At 42.2% G+C, this 20,100-nt stretch overlaps 1 protein-coding gene across 3 annotated transcripts in view; it reads left to right on the forward strand.

The window, feature by feature from the left end:
- Nucleotides 1-20,100, forward strand: part of Cryzl1 (crystallin zeta like 1) — a 42,328-nt gene that overhangs the window by 9,516 nt on the left and 12,712 nt on the right. For all 3 annotated transcript variants that reach the window (XM_041673269.1, XM_041673267.1, XM_041673268.1), the window contains exons 2-6: nt 2,704-2,775; nt 5,725-5,802; nt 9,772-9,844; nt 14,536-14,580; nt 15,880-15,948. In XM_041673269.1, the coding sequence (XP_041529203.1) occupies nt 2,704-2,775; nt 5,725-5,802; nt 9,772-9,844; nt 14,536-14,580; nt 15,880-15,948 (337 nt within the window). The remainder of the gene's footprint in view (nt 1-2,703; nt 2,776-5,724; nt 5,803-9,771; nt 9,845-14,535; nt 14,581-15,879; nt 15,949-20,100) is intronic.

Consider the following 20,100-nt stretch of genomic DNA (forward strand, 5'->3'; position numbering starts at 1 on the left):
AAAAGAACCCTCAGAGACGCTATAGGACACAAACCTGTGGAACCCTTTGCCGTCCAAGGGTGAGGACTGGACTGTGGGGCCCTAACACTCACAGAATGGAGCTGACCTGAATCCCAGAGCAAGCTAACTGTCTAGGCCAAGTCAGCAGATGCGCTCTGGATTCGAGTGAGAGACCTGGTCTCAGTATACAAGATAACCATTGAGAAGATACCCAATGTCAGCCTCTGGCCTCACACACACACACACACACACACGTGCAAATATGCATACACAAACCACAACCACAAGAGGGGGGTTTTGTCAGGGGTGAAGTGCTGTTACAAGTATGAAGACCTGAGTTTGGGTCCACAACACCCATGTAAACAAGCTAGACATAGCCACCAGACCTTTCCAGCACCAGGAAGATGGAGACATGAGGGTCTAAGGGGGTGTCTCTGTCATGGTCACTCTTGCTGTGATGAAACGCCATGACCGAAAGCAAGCTGGGGAGGGAAGGGTTTATTTCACTCATGGTTTCATATAAAAGCTCATCATCAAAAGCACTAAGGACAGGAACTCAAGCAGAACTGCAACCTGGAGGCAGGAGCTGATACAGAGGCCATGGAGGGTGTTCCTTGCTGTCTTGCTCCCCCTGGATTGCTCAACCTGCTTTCCTAAAGATTCCAGGATTACCAGCCTAGGAATTGCACCACCCACCATCTGGCTGGTCACATCAATCACTAATTAAGAAAATGCCATATGATTTTGCCTACAGCCTCATATTATGGAAGCAATTCCTTTTTTTTCTCATATATTATATCCCAACCTCAGTTCCCCTCCTGTTCACTGCCCCCCAGATCTACTCCTCCTCTGTTTCCCTTCAGAAAAAGGACAAGCATCCCAGGGACATCAACCAAACATGGCACATCAAGTCCTAATGATACTTTGCTGTACTTGTAGGCCAGAAGCAAGGCTTTTGTTTTGTTTTGTTTTGTTGACTTTTCGAGACAGGGTTTCTCTGTAGCTTTGGAGCCTGTCCTAGAACTCCCTCTTTAGAACAAGCTGGCTTCAAACTCACAGAGATCCACCTGTCTCTGCCTCCTGAGTGCTGGGATTACAGGTGGCAGAAGCAATTTCTTATTTGAGATTCCGTCCTCTCCAATGACTTTAGCTTGTGTAAATTGGCATGAAACCACTCAGCATAGGGTATTCATTGGCCATTCAGTCTAGATGAAAAAGATAAGGTAGCTGGACATGAGAGCTCAAACCTTTAATCCAGTACTCGTGAATGGAGCAGAAGCAAGTGGATCTCTGATTTCAGAGCCAGTCAGGTCTACATAGTGAGTTCAAAGCCAGCTAAAGCTTTGTAGTGAGACCCTGTCTCCAAAAGATGGAAAGAGGAAAACACCAGTGTCAGCCTCTGGCCCCCAAGTGCATGCACACATGTGCACACCATCCTGACACAGAAATATGTACCACAACATATACTGAAACTAAAAACAATTTTTTTTTTTATTAAAAAGGGGAACTGTAGAGATGACTCTGCAGTTAAGAGCACTGGCTGCTCTTTCAGAGGACCCTGTTTGGTAACTCCACTTCCAGGGAATTCCTTACTAGTCTCCTCAGGCACAAGACGCAAACACGGTACACGTACATATTTGCAACCAAAACACTCATACACATAAAATAAATAACTCTTTAAAAACTTAATTAAAAAATAAAAAACTAAAAAGGCTTATAGGATTTGGACATGATAACATACCCCTGTAATCCAAACCTTCGGGGGCTAAGGCAGAAGGAGCCTGAGTTTGGGGTCAAGGCTGCCACAGAAGAGTGGAGATGGCGCTTTTGGCTGTGCTTTGCACACTCTCTTTGTAAATGGCAGAAAGCATCTTACAGTTCCCTTTAAACGTTTCTGGCTGCCTGTCTAGCCATTGCAAAACCTTTTTGTTGGTCTGTTTTAAATATGTATAGTATTTGTTATTGAATAGGAAAGTGAAATCCCCCTCCCCACTTTTTTTTCCTTTTTAGACAAAGTCTGACAGTCTAACCCAGGCTAGCTTCAAGCTTGCAGTTCTCCCTAGGCCTACTGAATGAAGGATACAGAGTGTGCTCCCGTGCCTAGAACCCATCCCTTCAGAAAACACCCATGACACTAGTCCTCCTAGTCCATGGCTGTCAAACTCTATCTCCCCTCTGTTTGTGAGGTAGTGTATCCCGGGTTGGCCTTTAACTCAGCATCACCCAGCCCTTCCCACCATGGTGCTGGGATCCCAGGAATGTACTAGCACTTCTGATGGGGCCTCCTGTTTGTTTTATGGAAGAAGAACTATACTTCTTCTGAGCCTACTTGCTTGAGGGTTACATTTATACTTGCTTTTTCTCCTTATTTGGACAGTTTTTCCCATTTATTTTCATTTGATAAATAAACTTTATTCACTTATTTTCATTTTTAAAACTTGTTTAAATTTTTACTTTATGTGTATAGCTGTTTTGCCTGCATATATTTCTGTATACCAGGTATATGCCTAGTACCCAAGGAGGCCAGAAGAAGGCCTCAGATATCCTATAACTAGAGTTAAAGGTAGTTGTGGACTACTGTATGGGTGCTGGGAACTGAACCTGAGTCCCCTGAAAGAGCAGTAAGTTCTCCTAACCACTGAGCAGTCTTTAGTACTCAAGAAGACTGGTTTTTTTTTTAACTTATATTTTTGTTTGTTATAGGCAACTATGAAGGGCTTGTATTTTCAACAGAGTTCTACAAATGAAGAAATAACTTTTCTATTTCAAGAAAGGGTAAGAATAAATTTTTTAATCAATAAATGGGACAAAATAATGTCTTTCCATGGGTATTGCCTTTGTTCGGTTTTGGCTGCTATGATAAAATGCTCAGGCAAAAGCAGCTTATGGGAGAAAGGACTTATTAGCTCTCAGGTCCAGGTTAGAGTCTGCCCTAACAGGGAAGTCACAGCAGTGGGGGAGGCAGCTTGACACATTGTATTAGAGAGCAAGGGATGAATGCATGCTGCTGTCCAGCTCCCTTTCTCAGTCCCAGACAAGGACACAGTCATGGAATGGTGTCACCTACCGTGTGTTGTCTTTTCATCTCTTGAAATGCTGTTAAGATAATCTCCACAGGCATACTCACAGGCTGGTCTCCCAAGTGATTCTACATGTCGTCTAGTTAACGCTGTTGGCACTAACCATTACAGTAATAATGCACTTTTAAAGGGGTGTGTGTGTGTGTATGAGAGAGAGATAGGGGAAGGTGTAGACAGAAGTTTCTGTCCTTCCTAGTCCCACAGCTATTCATTCCCAAAGAAACACATAGAGGCTTATATTAATTATAAACTGTTTGGTTTATTAGCTCAGGCTTATTATTAACTAGCTCTTACAACTTAAATTAACCCATAATTCTTAACTATGTTTAGCCGTGTGACTTGGTACCTTTTCTCTGTGAGGCATTCTCGTCTTGCTTCCTCTGTGTCTGACAGGTGACTGACTCTCTGCCTTTCCTCTTCCCAGAATTCTCATAGTCTGATCGCGCCGCCTATACTTACTGCCTGGCTACCTGCCAATCAACATCTTATTAAACTAATATGAGTGACAAATCTTTACAGTGTACAAGAACATTATCCCATAGCAGGGGGGTGCACATCCCCCAACACACACATGGAAGTCAGAGGATAATTGTTTTTAATAATTCTCTTACTGTCTTACTTTCACATGAGTTCCAGGAACCAAACTCAGATCACCAGGCTTGTAGAGCAAGTACCTTTACCTGCTGGAGCCATCTATGGATGCCAGACTCACTTACATGTGTTTCTAGTTATTTTAAGTAGGCCTAAGTGAGCAAAAGCTTAAGCCACTTCCCCTCGTGATCCTTTCCCTTGACTTTGTGTGAAAATGGTGGCTCGCACTATAGTGTAACTGTCGTTTAGAAGAGCTGCCACAGGGGCTGGGACATGGTCAGCAGTTCCGAGCACAGCCTGGTCCTGCCCAGGACTCAGGTTTGGTTCCCAGTGCTCATGCCACAGAGGAGTCAATGCCCCCTCTGGCCTCCATGGCACTGCACTCAGATGCACAAACCCACATTTACATATACACATAATTTTTTAAAAAATAAAGTACCTTTTAAAGGAGTTACTATATTGGTTGTGCTGTGAAAGGTCCTTGAAGACAGAGCAAGCACCAAGCCTGTGTGTTAGAAAACGGACCAGCAGCAGAGAAAACTCACTGCGAGCACTGTAAGAGAAAAAGTGTTCAGACCGTAACCTTGTGGTAGGAAGAGCTGTTTTGTGGGAGAGACAGAAACCTTTGTTTCCTACACAAATTTAGGCGCTTCTTAAACTTAGGTCACTTGTTAAGCTTTTGGTGACTTAGTGGTGACTATGAGAAAGGTTTGCACTGTGGGCTTTAGGGTGAAAGTGGGTGCCGCACCCTATCATCTTTCCTCGGGGATAACTCTCTGGATCTTCCCTTAACTCCAGAGTGGTTTAGATCAGGAGTCTAAGGTCTACCCCTACCTGAGTCAGGAAAAGATTCTAAGGTTTGAACGCATCGCAGTAAAACTTGTCTCTAGGTATAATTAACAAATCCATCAATATCACTGTCTTCATCCGTATCGCTGAACAACAGATCCAAGATTTAGTAAAGATGCTCCCAGATGTTGTGTGTGGCAACTAAAACATAGTGATCCCTGGGATGGGGGTGGTGTGCAAGAGCCGTCCAAGTATCACTGAGGGACGTAGTTCAGTTCATGGTCCAGAATGTGGGTATCTGGGAGACTGGAGGGGTTTCTTTCATTTCGTTTGGTTTTTGGTTTTTTTGTTTTATTTTGTTTTTTTGAAACGGGTTTTTCTGTGTAGCCCTGGCTGTCCTGGAACTCTCTCTGTAGACCAGGCTGGCCTCGAACTCACAGAGATCTGCCTGCCTCTGCATCCCAAGTACTGGAATTAAAGATGTGCGCCACCACCACCTGCCTAGAAGTGATATTGTATTTAATAGCTGGGTGACTCTGAGTGTTCCAGGTGGGAGTATTTTTTGCCTTTGTCACTTTCTTTATACAGCTAGAGTATAGGAGGTAGTTAAATCCCATGATGTTAATGCTTTGGTAGCAAAGTACTGTGGGCTCTGCTGGGGCTTGTGGAGTAGATACTAGAAACGGATGAACAAGCAACATTGCCGGATTTCATTCCTAGCATGAGGAAACTCCAGCTTTTAGTAAAGGCTGTTTGTCATATGTCCTGTAAAGATCTGACAGTTTTTAATTATTCAGGTTAAAAGACAATCCTTGTCAATCTATGCTGTGAAGCTGTTTGTTTCTGTTTCATCCACGTGGGTCTTTGAGGACTTTTAAAATAATGATACGAAAGCTTTTTAAAACTGTATTACTAGCCGGGCGGTGGTGGCGCACGCCTTTAATCCCAGCACTCGGGAGGCAGAGGCAGGCGGATCTCTGTGAGTTCGAGACCAGCCTGGTCTACAAGAGCTAGTTCCAGGACAGGCTCCAAAACCACAGAGAAACCCTGTCTCGAAAAACCAAAAAAAAAAAAAAAAAAAAAAACTGTATTACTGGTTTTCTCCTTTTTATCATATACTAGTAGATAATTGGTTTTACCTTTTAAACTTAGGATAATCATAAGATTTGCCATCAGTTTAATTTTTTCAGTTATATATAGACATTTTCACTAATGAACACTCTCAGAGGAATGTGTAACGCATGGTCTTTTTATTTGATTCTAGGAGAATCTTCCTGTTACAGACGATAACTTTGTGAAACTTCAAGTTAAGGCCTGTGCTCTGAGCCCAATAAACACAAAGGTATTGATGCTTTTATTGTGGCTGGAATACAAAAGAGAATTTCAGAGTATACATAATGTATAGTGGAAATTGATTTCTGAGTACAAGAAATTATTTTCCCTAGAAAAACTGAGCAAGAAAAAATAAATATATAAGTGTGTGTGCGTGCATGTGTGTATATATGTATGTTTCTTTGTTTTGTTTTTCAAGACAGTGTTTTTCTGTGTAATGGTCCTAACTGTCCTGGACTCTCTTTGTAAACCAAGCTGGTCTTGAATTTACTACTGAAATCTGCCTGCCTCTGCCTCTTCTTCCTTGTATATTTTTACATTAGGGTGAATGAATGGTCTGATTTGTGTTTTACATGATTATGTGGAAATATTTTATAAATTTATTTTGAAAGAGCCTAAGAATTTATATTTATCAAGTCCTATCGGTCAAGAAAGAAATTACTTTTATAACTATAATAAAAATAGAAACTAAAAATAGTGTATCAACTACTGAATTGTATGTATTTCTAGTTCACATTTTTTAGATAAGATTTATATTCTTGGTATTCTTATCTGTCTCATAAGCATATATCTCCAGTCCAATGGTGGTGCACACCTTTAATCCCAGCACCCAAGTGACAGAGGCAGGTGGATCTCTGAGTTTGAGGCCAGCCTGGTCTACAGAGTGAGTTTCAGGACAGCCAGCGCTACATAGAGAAATCTTATCTCAAAAAGCAAAAAAAAAAAAAAAAGTGCCTTTGTCCCAGGCACAGTGACACATAAGCCCAGCACCCAGGAGGCAGAGGCCTCTGAGAGTTTGAGGCAGGTCTGGTCCCATAGCTGGTTCCAAGTCAGCCAGGGCCCCACAGTGTCTTAAACAACAACAACAGGCTTTAAATGGTAAATAAATAGTTAATAGTGATAAATAAATATTAAATTGCCATGATAAGTATTTTCAGGTCTTGTCGTGAGACAGGTTCTCACTGTGTCACCAGGCTGGCCTTACTCTGTAGCCCAGGCTGGCCATGGTCCTCATATCTCAGTCTCCAGGAACTGGATTATAGGTGTGTTCCTCAGATTCAGATTTTTCTTCTGTTTTTGTTTTGGGAGTTTTGTTGATGTTTGTTTGATTGTGGTTTTTGTTTGATCTTTTGACTTGAACAACTGAAACTATATCTCAGATTTGAAGGGTAAAAGTCCAAGAAAAGTCAGTGTGCAGCAGGCTGGCCTCAGGTCTATAATTCAGGGTTTTCAAATGACTTCCTTGCTCACCTGGCTTTTCTCTGTGTGCCTGCTCCTGGTGTCATTGTTGTCCTTGGTCCCAGTCCTGCTGGATTAGGAGTCTCCCCTCCCAACTTCATTTAATGTTAGTTCATTCTTAAAGTCTCTATCTCCAAACACAGTCACATTGGGATCAGGGTGGGAAGAGCCAGTTCAGTATGCGGCAGGAAGGATGCAGACAAGACGACTGATTTGGTGCACATTTTAGATGTCCATGCCTACAGTTGGGTGATATCTAATGTGTTCCTGCTCAGTAGACATGCTGTCCAGTCAGTTACTGTTAAACTGTATAGGATTCACATAGATTCTGGTCATGGGTGGTGTTGGGGGTTTGAACCCAGGCCTTGTGAATGCTAGGCAAGCCCTCTACCACAGACAGGAAGAAATGACAAATAGTTAAATGAACTGTAGCAGCCAGGCGGTGGTGGCTCACACCTTTAATCCCAGCAGAGGCAGGCAGATCTCCATGAGTTTGAGACCAAACTGGTCTACAAAGTGAGTTCCAGGATACGAAGGCTACACAGAGAAACCTTATGTTGGAAAATGAAAACAAAAATGAATTATTAGGTACCATTAAGCACGATGGTTATGAAGACAGTACATTAATGTAAGAAAATGCATATGTAAATGAAAGATGCAATTGTTAAAGCCACAGTTATAACTAAATGGGCATAAAGGAAAGTAAAAGACAGAGTACCTCCTGAGCATGCTCAAGGCCCTGGTCAGTCTCCAGGACTACCACACAGACACACATAGGTGAGGGGTAAATCCCCAGTGTTTCCATAACAAAGTCATATGGACATCCTAGGGAAAGTGTGAAGTTCCACACTAAAAGAGAAATTTTTGGAAAAGCAGTATACATATAAGAGGGCTTCTTTTTTTTTTAAGATTTATGTATTTATTTATACAGCATTCTGCCTCTATGTATGCCCGCACGCCAGAAGAGGGAGCCAGATCTCATTATAGATGGATGGTTTGAGCCACCATGTGGTTGCTGGACCTCAGGAAGAACAGCCAACGCTCTTAACCACTGAGCCATCTCTCCAGCCCCCATTCTTTTTTTGTTAGATTTTAAATTGAAAAATAGTAGCAGCTTGGAAAGTTGGTTCAGCAGTTAAGAGTATCTGTTGCCTTTGTAGAGGACCTGGGTTTGGTTCCCAGCACCCACATGGCAGCCCCACCATCTGTAACTCCAGTTTCAGGGCATCCAACCCTAACCCCGACCTTTGTAAGGCACCAGGCACTCATGTGGTGCTTTTACACATGTGCAGGCAAAACACTCATGCAACTCAAAAAAGCCTGCACTCGCCAAATAAGTCTGAGATCCTTATACCACCACCTTTCCCTCTGCTTGCTAACCCAAGACCCGGGTAGAAATCCAGGTGACTTTTTTTTAAGACAGAATCTCACTTACATACCCAGACTGACCTTAACATAAGATTCTGACCCTCCTGCCTCCACCTCTTAAGTGCTAGGATTGCCATTTGTGCCACCATACCTGGTTTTTGTGTGGTGTAGGGTGGAACTCAGGGCTTTCTGCATGCTAGGCAAGCCTTACCCACTAGGCTACATCCCTAGCCCAGCCCATGTGATCCTTAAAGGGTGTGGGGCTTGGCCACACCTCCTGTTCTGCAGTGATCTCTCTCTCTCTCTCTCTCTCTCTCTCTCTCTCTCTCTCTCTCTCTCCTACCACACCCCGTTCTGCAGTGCTCGTGCTCTATGTGTGTGTGTGTGTGTGTGTGTGTGTGTGCATGTGTGTCGCCACACCTTCCTGTTCTGCAGTGCTCTCTCTCTCTTTCTCTCTTACCACACCCCCCTGTTCTGCAGTGCTCGTGCTGTGTGTGTGTGTGTGTGTGTGTGTGTGCGTGTCGCCACACCTTCCTGTTCTGCAGTGCTCTCTCTCTTTTTCTCTCTCTCTTTCTCTCTTACCACACCCCCCTGTTCTGCAGTGCTCGTGCTCTGTGTGTGTGTGTGTGTGTGTGTGTGTGTGTGTGCGCGCGCATGTGTGTCACCACATCTTCCTGTTCTGCAGTGCGCTCTCTCTCTCTCTCTCCATACCTCCCTGTTCTGCAGTGCGCTTTCTCGCTCTCTCGCTCTGTGTGTGTGTGTGTGTGTGTGTGTGTGTGTGTCTGTGTGTCTGTGTGTCTGTGTGTGTGTGTATCTCGCCACACCTCCCTGCTCTGCAGAGCTCTCGGCACCCCCCCCCCACCTCACTTGAATAGGTGACTGGGAAGCAGGATTTAGCCAAGGGGATTTGTTCAGGGCATAACTTCCCTTCATCTTGGCAGAGAAAAAGTTAAGATGTCCTGGTGGTTTGAGCGATGACACCCAGACCTCAGCCCTGTGTCAGACGCCTCAGCCACATGGCTCCCACTCTGGAAGAAGGGTCTGGGGAGTTGTTTGCTGTTTCTGTGGCAGGAGTATGTTGTTGCTGTTGTCCCCACTTTCCCATAAGTCAGAGATGGTTTTTATTGTTTTGTTTTTCCACTGGTGGGTCAGTTGGCTTGTTTGTCATTGTTGGTTTCGTTTGGTCTTTGACCCACAATCTCTCTGTGCAGCTCAGGCTAGCCATGAGAACTCGCTGTGTTGCTCAGACTGGCCTCTGTCTTCCTGCATGCTGGGGTTGAGGCAAGTGTTGGGATCATAGTATTGCGTTACCATGTAAGTTCAGAATTTATTCTTGACTGATAAATGGCTAATAGCTTCTGTCATGATTTAGCTTCTGGCAGAAATGAAGATGGAAAAAGATTTCTTTCCTGTTGGAAGAGAAGTTGCTGGAATTGTATTAGATGGTAAGTATCATGTATATTTTCTATAGTAAAAGAAATTTAATAATAGCTAATAAAGTTACCAATACATAAAATAATGTCTTATAATTTATTTTGTTTTGCTTTTTGAGACAGGGTTTCTCTGTGTAGCCTGGCTGTCCTGGAACTCTTTCTGTAGACCAGACTGGCCTTGAACTCACAGAGATCCACCTGCCTCTGCCACCTGAGTGCTGGGATTAATGGTGTGTGCCACCATGCCTAGCTATAAATTAATTAAAATTTATTTTTAAAAATTAAAACAGATTAAGCTTCTAAGAACTTATACTTCAGAAAATATTTAGTTATTAATTCATATGTAATTATATTGACTAAAATGACCAATTTTGTCCTTTTTGTTTTTGTGATGTGGCAGCTAAATCCCAGAGCCTGGCTTTCCTTAAAGTGTTTATCATGATCTACTTATTTTTGTATCTGTTTTTCTTATTGATAACTCTGAGGACAGACATTGTCTTATTAAATGTATAATGGGTAAATACATGCTTACTAAGCAGTGAATGAATTTAATGGTCATCTAATTAGACTTTTTCCTACAGTCTGGGTAGATTAAAGGAGGATAAAATGATCATTCAGATAACTGAAAGAGTATCATTTGTATTATAATTAAAATCATAAGTAGAATTCAAGGATGGCTGACCCCATATTTGTTAACATTCTTAGTATGTGCACTAAGAGCAGACACACACCAGTCATGTATGTATGTGCACTAAGAGCAGACACACACCAGTCGTATGTATGTGCACTAAGAGCAGACACACACCAGTCATGTATGTATGTGCACTAAGAGCAGACACACACCAGTCATGTATGTATGTGCACTAAGGGCAGACACACACCAGTCATGTATGTATGTGCACTAAAGGCAGACACACACCAGTCATGTATGTATGTGCACTAAGGGCAGACACACACCAGTCATGTATGTATGTGCACTAAGAGCAGACACACACCAGTCATGTATGTATGTGCACTAAGAGCAGACACACACCAGTCATGTATGTATGTGCACTAAGAGCAGACACACACCAGTCATGTATGTATGTGCACTAAGAGCAGACACACACCAGTCATGTATGCATGTGCACTAAGGGCAGACACATTTGATCGTGAATACCTGTCAGTGAATATTGGCTAGCTCTAGAAATAAAGTTTTCAGATACATAGGGTTCCTGTTCTATATGCTAAAAATCATTATTTACTTAAAAAAAATACTTTAGGGTAATCAAAAAGGTTTTACTGGTTACTTCTCCTTGAAACGACAGTTCTGGTTTTAGATGAGTGAACCACTCCACTGTTAAATGCCTGATGTAAAGCAGACTTGGAAAACTTCATTTAACATGGTTGCTGATGTTGTATACATTTTGGTCTACAGCTGACTCACATAGTAAGTTGGACTTGTTTATAAACACTATACAAAGGGATAGTGTTGGGGCCGAGTGTGTGGCTCAGTGGGAGTGTGCTTGCCTAGCATGCTCAAGGCCATGGGTTCTGCCCTTACAGATGGCAGAAAAATAAAAAGGAAAAGTATTCTTTAAATAGAAGAGAATAAAAGATAGTGAACAAAGAATGAATGAACACAGACTTGTTCTCAGAAAGAAACAAACAGGAGGGTTGACCAAAGCCAACCGGACTCTTGGTGAGCATTACAAATGAGATTGTTAGGGTGGCTCTTAGAGAGTGGATTCAAGCAAACCTGCTCCTGACAAGAGGACTGGGAGGGTAATAGACCAGCACACGAGAGGTAACTGTCCATAAGCTGGGCAGTGAGGGCAGAGCAGAAGGACTGACCGAGGAAAATTGAGGAAATGAAGTCAGCAGGCATTAATAGTTGATCAGCCGTGGGGAATGAGAAAAGGTGAGAGCTGTGAGCGACATCATTGTGACAAGTTCAGGCCTGCACTGGTTGAGTTCCAGAAAGGAAAATGGTTTCTCAGTTGTCATGTCTAGTAGACAGCTGCTGGGGTTAGCAGTGCTGTACAGGTAGTGTGTAGAGAAACAGAACACAAATCAGAGTTGACGAGCCAGGGAGCCTGTAGACCTAAGAAGGAACCTCTGGAATACCCGTGTTTGAGGGATAGTGAAATGAAGAGTGTGAAAGAAGCCAGGAGAAGCAGCCAGGTAATCCCAGGAGAACATAAACCACCCGGAAACAGGAGGAAAAGCTCAGAGAGTCAGAGCCAGAACTGGAGGTAATGGCACAGGAAGGTCCCCAGAGAAAGCAAGCAAGAGGGAGAACAGATTGCATACTTAGAGTTACTTGCTGAGTACCAAAAGATGAGATTTGGGGTCACATACACTGTAAGATATTCTGTAAGGTATACTGTAAATATACTGTGAGGTGTACTATAAATATACTGTAAGGTGTACTATAAATATGCTGTAAGGAATACTATAAATATACTGTAAGGTGTATTATTCATATACTATAAGGAATACTATAAATATACTGTAAGGTGTATTATTCATATACTATAAGGAATGCTATAAATGTACTGTAAGATATATTATTCATATACTATAAGGAATGCTATAAATATACTGTAAGGTATATTATTCATATACTATAAGGAATACTATAAATATACTGTAAGGTATATTATTCATATACTATAGGAATGCTATAAATATACTGTAAGGTGTATTATTCATATACTATAAGGAATACTATAAATATACTGTAAGGTGTATTATTCATATACTATAAGGAATACTACAAATATACTGTAAGGTGTATTATTCATATACTATAAGGAATACTACAAATATACTGTAAGGTGTATTATTCATATACTATAAGGAATACTACAAATATACTGTAAGGTGTATTATTCATATACTATAAGGAATACTACAAATATACTGTAAGGTGTATTATTCATATACTATAAGGAATACTACAAATATACTGTAAGGTGTATTATTCATATACTATAAGGAATACTACAAATATACTGTAAGGTGTATTATTCATATACTATAAGGAATACTACAAATATACTGTAAGGTGTATTATTCATATACTATAAGGAATACTACAAATATACTGTGAGGTGTATTATTCATATACTATAAGGAATACTACAAATATACTGTGAGGTGTATTATTCATATACTATAAGGAATACTACAAATATACTGTGAGGTGTATTATTCATATACTATAAGGAATGCTACAAATATACTGTAAGGTGTATTATTCATATACTATAAGGAATGCTATAAATATACTGTAAGGTTACTATAAAGCTTTACAGGAAGACTCTGAGCACAAGGCAGTCATCAGCATTGGACTGTTTTCTTCCTATTTCATTTTATAGCTCTTAGAAAAAAAATACTCAAGTGGTGGTGCACGCCTTTAATCCCAGCACTTGGAAGGCAGAGGCAGGCAGATCTCTGTGAGTTCAAGGCCAACCAGGTCTACAAGAGCTAGTTCCAGGACAGGCCCCAAAGCTACAAAGAAACCCTCCCTCGGGGAAAAAAAACAAACAAATAAACGAAAAGATTCTTAGCAGTTGACTTTTGGCAGATGAGCTTGTATGTGCACACACACGCATCTGGGGCTGGAGTCCAAGTTCCCAGAGGCCAAAGAGGTGGTTCATCCAGTAAGAGTACTGTACCACACAAGCCTGATAACCTGAGTCCATTCCCTGGTTGCAAAGCAACCACCTCCCAAAAGTTGTCCTCTGACCACCATGTTTGCCATGACGTATACTCATGTATGCACAAAATAATGATAGATAAAATGAAAAATAAAGTTCCAGAAACTTTCTGGATGCCAACCAGAACTTATTTACCACCAAGTCAGAGTAATTTTTTGTTGTTTTTTTTTATTTACAAACGTGTGTGTGTGTATGTGTGTGTGCACTGTGTGCAGGCCTGCATGGATGTGTGTGTATCCATAGAAGACAGAATGAGCAGCAGATCCCCTCAGACTGGAGTTACAGACAGTGTGAACCATCTTGTGGGACTGGGAACCTGATCCAATCCTCTGCAAGAACAGCAAGTGCTCCCAACTGCTGAGCCATCTCTCCTGCCCCATCAAAGTAACATGCGGCTCCCAACAGAAATTCCCCATTGTGGCCGAGATGACAGATGTGCCTAGCACAAGCGGTGGGGGTGTAGAGAACAGCCATCAGAAGCCACAGAAGGTGTTGTTTTTCTTTGCGCCTGTCTCCTGAAAGTCAGCCTCATTGGCAGTGGTACAGAAAGTGTCAACACCCATGTAACTCAGGTTGTCAAGAGAAACGAGACTTGAAGTGCTCCACCTTCCACAAGTTCTTCACCCTTGGACTGAGTGGATTTTTACACTCTTGTGGATGATTTCATTGTCTGGCTTTTTCCTTTGTTTTAATAGCTAAATAAAAATTAAATTTAGGGGGCTGGAGAAGTGGCTCAGTGGTTGAGAGCACTGGTTGCCCTTCCAGGGTACCCAGGTTTGATTCCCAGCATCCACATGGTGATTCACACTGTCTGTAACACTGTTCCAGGAAATCTAATGCCCTCTCTGGCTTCCATGGGCACCAAGCATGCACAAGGTACACAGATATACACAAGGCCAAAATACCCATACACGCAGTAAAATAAAGAGGTTTAATTAAATGAAGTAATTATATTTAGTAATTTTGTGATGTTAATGCTTCCCTTTCTCTGCTCTTCAGTTGGCGCCAAGGTATCATTCTTTCGCCCGGATGATGAGGTGGTCGGTAAGCTGCAGTTCACGGGTCCTGTTTCCCGCCCTGTGTTTCATTGTCATCTCATCTTTTTTTTCTGTGTCATTATTAATGTTCATTATGACCTTACTTCATATAAAAATGCTTTTATTTGGCTGGGGTATAGCATGTACAAGGCCTAAGGTTCAATCCTAACACTCAAAAATAAAAATATTTTCCAGGCTTTGGAAACTTGCTCTCAAGTATCATTGCTGAAGAAAACCGAGAGCCTGCAAGTATCTAGCTATCAGAGTTGTTTTACATAGATAGAAATGTGGCCATACCTCAAGCTCACCCTGACGCTCAACTTGCCTGCTTGGTCCCTCCTGTTTGGCCAGATTGAAATTTCTAGTCACAGGCCAAGGCTTGAAGATTGCTGATGGAGTGGGCCATGTAGAACCTCTGTTCTCCACCCCAGTTTGAACCCTAGAGAGCTCTCTGCTTCTCTTGTAAAACTGAAAATTAACTTGAGGCAGTTTGTTTTTTAAGATTTACTTATTCTTATATTTTATGTATATGAATGGTCTGTCTTCATAAACACCAGAAGAGGGCATCAATCCCATTACAAATGGTTGTGAGTCACCATGTGGATGCTGGGAATTGAGCTCAAGGCCTCTAGAAGAGGTCAAGTTCTCTTAACCACTGATCCATCTCTCCAGCCCTGCAGTTTGTTATCCATAATTATTGAAAGAATGTTATAAACACCTGTTCATGCTTGTGTCCCAGACAGCCATGAAACACATGTAGAATGTCACTTTTATAATTGTTGTTCCTCATCTTCACAGACAGTGTCCTACTGATCTTGGAGAACGCCATTAAAGATCAGATATGTGGGAAGGTGTCTTCAGCTTTCACGGGGCCTCTGACTTGCATTTTCAAGAACTACTGATTTTATTCCTTTACTTTTCCACCCAAGAAATCAGTAACACTCTGTATTGCCCAAGTTTCCTTTTGTAAGAGAGCAGAATTAGAACCTTTCTAGCCTCCAGGAGCACGGGCCTTTATTGAAGTCACACCGGGGCAGCCTGTGAAACAAAACTATGAAGGGACATCAGGGGCCCCGACACTGCAAACTGGCAGTAGGACAGAGGACATGGTCTTTACTGTCACTCGGGAGTGACAGGAGAGAGAAAAGAGGTGTCACTGGTGTCCCAGTGCTCATGACAGGACAGGTGCGGCAACATCGCTCCCTTCCCTGTGACTTGATGGACAGAGTTTACATGGACACAGTGCATGGGGAATGAATTCCTTTGGGGCATTTTCCCCCCTTAAACTTCTCATTTTAATTTTTAGGAATTTTGCCCTTGGATTCAGAAGACCCTGGACTCTGTGAAGTTATTCGAGTACATGAGCATTACTTAGGTATGTGGCCGTCCAGTCATCTGGAACTTTATCAGTCTTATTTCACTGACCTGTAGTATAACTGCTATACATGTAGCTTACATTATTTATAAAATTAATGTTTAGACTAAGCATGTGTGTAAACCTGCGAGGTTTACTAACATTGCCTGTGGCTCTGAAATTTTATTCAAATCAGAATCTGAAAATGTCTTGCCCTTTGTTGATCTGAGTGTGTGCATGTGTGTGTGTCTCTGTGTGTCTGTGTATGTATCTGTTTATGTGTGTGTGTTTGTGTGTGTATATCTGTATATGTATGTGTCCGTGTGTTATGTCTGTGTGTGTTGTGTGTGTGTGTGTGTGTGTGTATCTGTTGCTAGAGATGGAAGTTAGAGCCTCCAACCTACTAAGCAAGTGCTATACCATTGAACTCTTCATTATTAACTAAAACAAAAAAAATGTACAAAATCAGACAGTACTTGTCAAAACTGAGGCAGGAAAGAATTAAGAATGCTTATATTTGGTTTCTGTTGCTAATAAAAATATTCAGTTTTATTTTTCATGAGAAACTATATATTGGGTATTTCCTAAATACATACATACTTCCTGAAAATAATGACAAGATAGTTCATCACCTAAGCAGTTAGAAGAGATGAAGAACACTTAGGAGCTAGGACTATTAAGGACAATGCTTGCTATAGAAGCTGAAGTGTAAAGAGTGACAGTCAGCAAAGGTGTGGCTCAGTAAAGAGCTTGCCACACAACCCTGAGGACCTGTATTCAGAATCCAGAAGTCACACAAACTCCAGAGGCAGTGGTGGACACCTGTTGTCAGGAACCACCTTTGTGGGGTGACTTCTGCCACCATCCTAGCTGCAATCCTAGCGGCGGCGGGTTCATATCTTCCAGCATAGGAGCGTGAGGATTAGAAATGTTAGGCAGGAAGAAGAGATAGACACAGGATAGTACTGGGAGGGCAACTCAGTGCATCTCCATATTGAGTTCACCCACGGTTTTGTCTTTGTGCACTTTTATACCCCAATACAAAAGGGGGGAATGTTGGCGGAGGCTGCTCATTCATTTCCTGGCTACTCAGATCCAAAATAATAACACAGAAGCTGTATTAATTACAACACTACCTGGCCTATAGCTTAGGCATATTCCTGGCTAACTCTTATATTTTAAATTAACCCATTTCTATTAATCTGTGTATCACCACATGGTTGTAGCCTACCTGTAAGGTTCTATTCAGCATCTGTCTCCTGCAGCAGCTACATGGCATCTCCCTAACTCGGCCTCCTTTCTACCTGTATCTGTGTGGAATTCCTGCCTTACTTTATTCTGCCCTGCTGTAGGCCAAAGCAGTTTTATTCATTAACCAATGAAAGCAACACATATACAGAAGGACCTCCCTCACCAAGGGAAGAAGGCAAAAGACGGCTTTAACATGATACAAAGTACAACTAGAACTTGGCTCCAACACTTGAGACATGAAGCCATTATTTCCTGATATTTTGGCAGTGAACCCACCCTAGATCAAGTATTCTGAAGGCAGCCACTCCCGAGGTCAAACCTCCTATTTCAAAAGAAGGAGCCAAAATATGCTTAAATTCTTTGACCTTTGGTCAGGGTGAAGTGGATCTACCTCTATGGACTTCCTTAAAGTCCAAAACATTAAGTAACCACACCCTAGATCAGGGTGTGTAGCCACACTTATTAACTTTGAGAGGGCAAAATCAGCTCAGACTCTGTGACCTTTAGACTAGGTGGAATAGGTTCACATTTTTGGGTTCTGACAACCCATAACCTCAATGCTGAGGGAGGCAGGGACAGGAGGATCCCTATACTTGCTGGCCAGCCAACCTAACCAATCAGAGGGCACCCAAGTTCAATGAGAGATCTTATCTCAGAAAATAGGATGGAGAATGATTGAGAAGGCATCCAGCATGTAACTCTGGCCTCCTCACCTGCTTGTGCACGGGTATGTCCACCCAAATATACATGAGCACATGTTCACAACCAAATGGCTTAAAAAATAAACAGCAACAAGACAAAGCCCCGCTGGGCATCAGTCAGCAGTGAAAGGTTCTGCTTGCCTGTTGTAAGGTGCTAGAGGTGGAAGCCAGAGGCCTGATGCATGCCAGGTGAACAGTGCCGTCATCCACATCCCACCCAGCACTGAAGAATGCTAGCACAGATCAGAAGGAAGGGAACAAGGATCCTAACTATAGAGTTTACCATCCAAATGATGTTTTGTTTACAGGTTTTATGTCTAAAGCAGAAAGATGGGTTACAGTCCAGAAGTGTACCAAAGTATGTAGGGTAACAATTCTTTAAAATGGTTCTTTAAAATACTGACAAATGACCACCAGCAGTGTGACCTTTAGGTGAGAATCCTGGTCACATTCACAATGCACTAATGAGGAGACTCAGCTAGGAAACCATGTTCTGTTTGCAGCTCTACTATTTTATGGGCAGAAGATGACTTTAGTGCTTTCAATGAGACTTTGCATTGGGAAATGTCAGATTCAACTTGAATTTCTGTTCATGCTTAGCCTGGTGACTATTTACTGAGAACTCGGCACGCAGTCAGTTTCGGTTCATGTAAGTTCTGTTCTTTCACCAACCCCAGGAGTGAGGTTCCACGTCAGCTCCCAAATGTGCATAGTTTCACAGACTGCACACTCCTCCAGCTAGTTTAGCTCTTTTGTCCTTCTGCTTTTTAAACATTTAGCTACTTATTGTGTGCATGTGCATACGGGCGGAGGGGTGACAGGCATGCCACGGTGCATGTGTGACAGCCAAAGACAACTTGTAGGAGTCAGACAGTGTTCTCCTGCCGTGTGGGTTCCGCAGGTCACCAGACTTGATGGCAAGTGCATTTTAGCACTGAGCCATCTCCCGAGCCCCAATGCTTTGCATTCTGACAAACTTAAAAATAATTTTTATTTTTTTCATTCAAAACTGGACATACATTTTCATCTTTCTCTACCATTTTCTCTGTGCCAAAACTAAAAAGAAATATAATGTTCATTTTTTTCTGTTTGTGTAGCTGTCATTTGATGGAGGAAGGTCATTGGTTAAATAAAAAGAAACTGCTTGGCCCTCATTGGTTAGAAGATAGGTGGGAGGAGTAAACAGAACAGAACGCTGGGAGGAAGAGGAAGTGAGCTCAGACTCCACAGCTCTCCTCTCGGGAGCAGACACCTCAGGGAGACGCCATGGTCCGCTCTCCCGGGCAGACGCAGACGCACGCGATGAAGCAAGCCGCCAGGTTAGACATGCTGAACCTTTCCCGGTAAGACCGGTGCTCACAGATTATTAGAGATGGGTTGATCGGGATGTGAGAATTAGCCTGTAAGGGCTAGAGCTAAAGGGCCAAGCAGTGTTTAAATGAATACAGTTTGTGTGTTGTTATTTCGGGGCATAAGCTAGCCAGGCGGCTGGGGTGCCAGGGACACAGCCCCGCTCCTCTTATTACTACAGTCATTGATCCATATTTATTTGTTTATAACATAACGAGCAGTGAGCATCTAATGCAGGTGCTAGACTGGAGCAGGCAGTGGAACCTTGGTTCTGGAGCTGAGAGCACTCTGTTCTATCATGGGACTGGGTTCGGATCCCAAAGCCCCATACCTATCACTACAGCCTACAGGTTCCTATCACTCCAGCAACACAGAATACCTCGCCCTCTTCGGGCCTCCTATGGTACATGATGTGTGTGCGCACATACATAAATTATAAAAGTAAATCTTAAAGAAACACCAATTTTTAAAATCTTAAATAAATATGGTTTTATTGCCCTTAATGGTTTTTGAAGGACTGCACGAATGGTGTGTGCATATGCATGTGTGGTTAGAATTATATATGTGCACCTTTTACATTTCCTCCGAGTCTTCCCTTGTTTTTCTTTTCAAACAAGACTCACTGTGTATCCTAAGCTTGTCTCAGATTCTTAATTCTCTTACTACTTCAGCCTTCCAAATATTGGGATTATGTCAGTGAATAAAATGTTGATAAAATATGCCAGACTAAAATGTTATGGGGGGAATATTGCCTCCAAATAGGCCACACAAGTAAAATGTGTATAGATGAACTTAAGAGATAGATATACTTTAGGTCACATACTCAACCTTATTACCTATGAGGCTTTAGGCAAACCAATTATTATTCCAC

The sequence above is a fragment of the Microtus oregoni genome, unplaced genomic scaffold (genome assembly GCF_018167655.1).
Source record: "Microtus oregoni isolate MIOR12 unplaced genomic scaffold, Mior012 000023F_ref0000262, whole genome shotgun sequence".
NCBI classification, from domain to species: Eukaryota; Metazoa; Chordata; class Mammalia; order Rodentia; family Cricetidae; genus Microtus; species Microtus oregoni.